This window comes from Austrofundulus limnaeus, unplaced genomic scaffold (genome assembly GCF_001266775.1).
Source record: "Austrofundulus limnaeus strain Quisiro unplaced genomic scaffold, Austrofundulus_limnaeus-1.0 Scaffold136, whole genome shotgun sequence".
NCBI lineage: Eukaryota > Metazoa > Chordata > Actinopteri > Cyprinodontiformes > Rivulidae > Austrofundulus > Austrofundulus limnaeus.
The window spans coordinates 356,217-360,453 of NW_013952538.1; the positions used below are offsets into that span (position 1 = coordinate 356,217).

At 37.4% G+C, this 4,237-nt stretch overlaps 1 protein-coding gene across 1 annotated transcript in view; it reads right to left on the bottom strand.

Moving 5' to 3' along the window:
- Positions 1-1,080: 1,080 nt before the first annotated feature.
- LOC106522755 (cullin-5) overlaps positions 1,081-4,237 on the bottom strand; it is a gene marked incomplete at its 3' end in the record, with an annotated part of 12,990 nt that continues 9,833 nt past the window's right edge. The window contains 6 exon segments of the mRNA XM_014015904.1: positions 1,081-1,242; positions 1,331-1,506; positions 2,780-2,903; positions 2,973-3,104; positions 3,185-3,317; positions 3,396-3,460. Of these exon segments, the coding sequence (XP_013871358.1) occupies positions 1,081-1,242; positions 1,331-1,506; positions 2,780-2,903; positions 2,973-3,104; positions 3,185-3,317; positions 3,396-3,460 (792 nt within the window).

Below are 4,237 nucleotides of genomic sequence, written 5' to 3' on the forward strand. Positions count from 1 at the left end.
ACACATATATATATGTGTGTATATGTATATATATATATAAATATTTACTGGATGTCACTGAATGCACCATGTGGAAAGGTTCTGAAACGGGCGTCTCTTGAACGTTACTTTACACCCGGACTCTGACCGCAGCAGAAGCACCGTGAGTGTGTGGAGCCAGTTTATATTCTATGTGAGTTAAAAGAAAATAAATGTTTGGATAAAAACTACTCCATTCGTCGACTGATGTCTTTAAGCTGCAACATTTAGGCTTTTATTTTTTTAAAAATTGTTTACGCTACAGTTTGCTTCAGTTAGCTATTAGCAAGTTTTTTGTTAAACTTTGCTTTTAGTTTTTTGTTTTTAATTAAATCTTTGCTAAGTTTATCTTTTAGCCACTGTTTTGATCGTTTTAGCTCTTACAGATTTGCTCATTTTAGCTTTTTACTACTGTTACTTAAATTCAGCTACAGCTTTGACATTTAAGCTTTCAGTTAATGTTTTGCTACCTTTAGCTTTAAGCTAGGGTTTTGCTAATTAACTCTTTTGCTACTGTTCAGTTCTAACTTCAGGTTTCACAAATTCTAGCTTTAATGTACTGCTTTGCTACAATTCATTTTATAGCTACAGTTATTACTAAATTTTCAAAAGTTTTTGGCTACTATTTTTTAATTATTTGTTAATGCTACAGTTCGCTTCCATTTGCTTTTAGCAACTGTTTTGTAACTTTTTGCTTTTGGTAACTTTTTATCTTTTGCTTTTAGCTAAGCTTTGCTAAATTTATCTTTTAGCCACTGTTTTGATAATTTTAGCACTTACAGGTGCTCACTACTGTGCTTACTTAAATTTAGCTACAGTTTTGCTCATTTTAGCTTCTGTTCTGCTTGTTTTAACCGAAACAAGTTACGTTTTGTGTCACAGTTCCAGAAGCAATCAATTTACAAAAATATGTAAATAAAACAAATGTTTGTAAATTTTAATATTCGATTCATTTTGCCTGAGAAGATCAGCCAACAAGGTAACAACAAATCAATTAAGTCGTATTTTGTGTGGTAATCTTGTATAGCTGAAATAAAAACAACAATCTGTCTCGTCTCTGACCCAGAGAGTCCGGCGCAGCTCGGCGTCAGGCAGCTCCGTGGCCAGTTTCAGGTTCTCGAAGCTGATTTTCTCCCTCGGCCTCTGATTCCAGGCGAACAACACGGCGAGCTGGAAGGTCGTCACCTCCAGGTCGTACTGACCCACCTCGTTTTTAAAGGTGATCTGAGCAGAATAATGCAGCAACATGAAACTCTCACGAGCTAAAAACAACGGCCCCTTCGCCCGTTTTGTTTTTAAACGATCTACTCACGATGCCATTGGACATGAGGTGATGCCAGTGGAGTTTACGGCCGCTGTGGTTCCTCTTGTAGAAGTCTTCCACTTCAGGGATGAGGTCCTCCAGCTCCGTGGGAAGTGAAACAAAAACCTTCTCGCTGCTCCGCGACCAAGCTCCGGCGTTCAGGATCTTAATGTTCACGCTGTCCGCTGCAGGGAGAGGGACGAGGGAGGGCTCTAATCAAGTCCACATGTGCTTATTTTCCCCTCACCAAGAAGTCACATTTGTGTTTTTAATCTAAACAGCACAACCTAAATTATTTTTCTCTTTGCACCATTAAAAATGAAGGAGAAGTGACAGCTCAACTGTTTCCTTAACCTATTAAGTCCCAAGGGGTTTTCTTGAAGTTTTTGCTTTAAATCCCATGCTGAAATGTAACTGAGTGTATCTCAGCATTTACAAACTCTACTTAAATAATCTTGGTATCAAAATAAAGCAACACTTGGGAGATTTTATTAGAAGTGTAAGTATTAAAACAGCTGCTGTGGTTTTAGAGATATTGAGCAGGGAACATAATTTTTTTACATTATTTTTCCCTCCTGTCTGGATAATGTTTTCCTTTGACAGTACAGTATATAACCTATTTAAAACCATAATAAATCAGACTAAAAGCCTTGGAAACCATAAATCCACTTGTGGACATCACCTGTGCAAAGATTCATGCTGCTAAAATTAACTGGAGCAAAGTTACAGAGGTTTTAGTAAAGAAGTAATTTAGCATTTAGTCATTCTGCACAGGACAGACCATGATGGTACCATTAATAAATGTTAAGAAATCTGAAGATTTTACTTCCAAAAGTTTTTTATTTTTTTCTTCCCTGCCTTAAAAGACTTGTTATTGAATGTTTGTTCTTTTGAAAAATTATCCAAATATTTATTTGTCCCCATAATGAAAAATTATATTTGACTTCAGTTGGATCATTTTCACTCAAAATTAAGTAAAAAAAAAACCTTTCAACACACTTTACAACATATTTAGGTATCTACTTTGACTTACTTTAAAAACAAATGTTAAAAATGTTTCCTTTACAGATTTGTTGTGATGTATTTATAGATTTATTGTGATATATTTACAGATTTGTTGTGATGTATTTACAGATTTGCAACAATCCCATCTTGTACAGTTTGTTTACTTTCTGATTCAACTGCCTGTTATTTAAACTGTTTCTGTTGAATGATAAAATAGTTTCCATGAGCTTTTTAGCCAAGATTCTTAACTTTCTATTGATACCAAACAAACACAAAAATATAATTTTTTCTTCTTCTTAGTTGAAATTAATTTTAATTTCTGCTTGTAGACGTTTTATTTTATTTGAATGTTATTGTGACCAAGGAAAATGCTATTTTTGAAATCTAAAACAGTAAACAGAGATGTGTACTAAAAAATGCCAAAAGTAGGATTTGCTTGATTTTTTTGGGTACCTGGTAGAGCCAGCTTGTTGTGTTTGTGCATCTCTTTGAAGACCTGGTTGAGGTCCTCGGAGACCTTGATGTCCTGAAACATCCTGGCGAGCTTGTTCACATAATCAGCGGGCATTCCCACCTCCTACGACAAACACATACATTTTTGTATCGTCTCTCAGTCTTTTGGGAGTCTGAGAGGAGCTGGACTCACCCGTAGCCACTCCACCATGTTCTCTTCAATCTCGCTGTCGGCTGAGATGTCCAGAATCAGGCGCCTCGTTAGGTGGGCTTTGTGGTAACGCATAAATACGTCTTTGTTCTGGACGTACTTCAAGACTAAGAGCTGCAGAAAAGGAAAGATTGAATCCATAAGAAAAGTAAGTAAAAAAAAGAACAAAAGCCGACCGGATTTTATAAACTCACCACTTCTTTGAGTTTGAGCTCGATTTCCTCAGAGGTGAGTTTCTTGCTGAGGGGCGTTTTCCTCAGCAACATGTCACAGTAGTTGGCCAGCAGCTCGGGACACTTGGACTCTGGCTGAGTCTTCATCCCCACGCTGGTGGGACGGAGACGTGCAAACACGTTTACATAAACTTCACTAAACGGTGCGTAACTTTGGCTGGCAGTGACTCACCCCTTCTGTTTCATGGGCAGCTCTAATTTGAAGATTGTAGCGTCATTCACAACAGCCTTGTAGGCCTGAGGACAGAAGAACAGGCTTTATTAAAGTGCAGCACAGCACGATACGTGGGAGAAATGTTATATTTTATTTTCTTTGCTTTTCATCAGCTTCTATTCCTTGAAGGAATTCCAATCACCAGCTACCTAAAAGGACAATTTATTATGGCTCCAGCCGGGCCTTGAGACCTGATCTTTCAAGACAAGAAAATTAAATATGAAATTTTGGTGTTTTTTAACCTGATTTTCGAGATTGTAGGTAAACTACAAAGCCCGTAAGGGGACATGGGGAAAAAACAAAAACGGATCCAAAATTACTTTTGTAAGATCCTACAAAAGTTTCTTGGGATCCTGCAAAGATTTCTCAAGATCCTGAGGAACCTTTGCAGGATCCTGAGAAACCTTTTCAGGATCCTGAGGAACCTTTGCAGGATCCTGAGGAACCTTTGCAGGATCCTGAGGAACCTTTGCAGGATCCTAAGGAACCTTTGCAGGATCATGAGAAACCTTTGCAGAATCCTGAGGAACCTTTGCAGGATCCTGAGGAACCTTTGCAGGATCCTGAGGAACCTTTGCAGGATCAAGAGAAACCTTTGCAGAATCCTGAGGAACCTTTGCAGGATCTTGCAAATGTAAGTTGGGATTATTTTATTTATTTTTCCCCAGGTCTACTTACAAACTCCATACTTACAGGATCTGTACTGAAGTAAACATATATCTAAAATATAAAACATTAAAAATGTTGTTGATAGAGAGTATAAAATTAGAAATTAATCGTTAGGTGTGAATGTTCTAAAT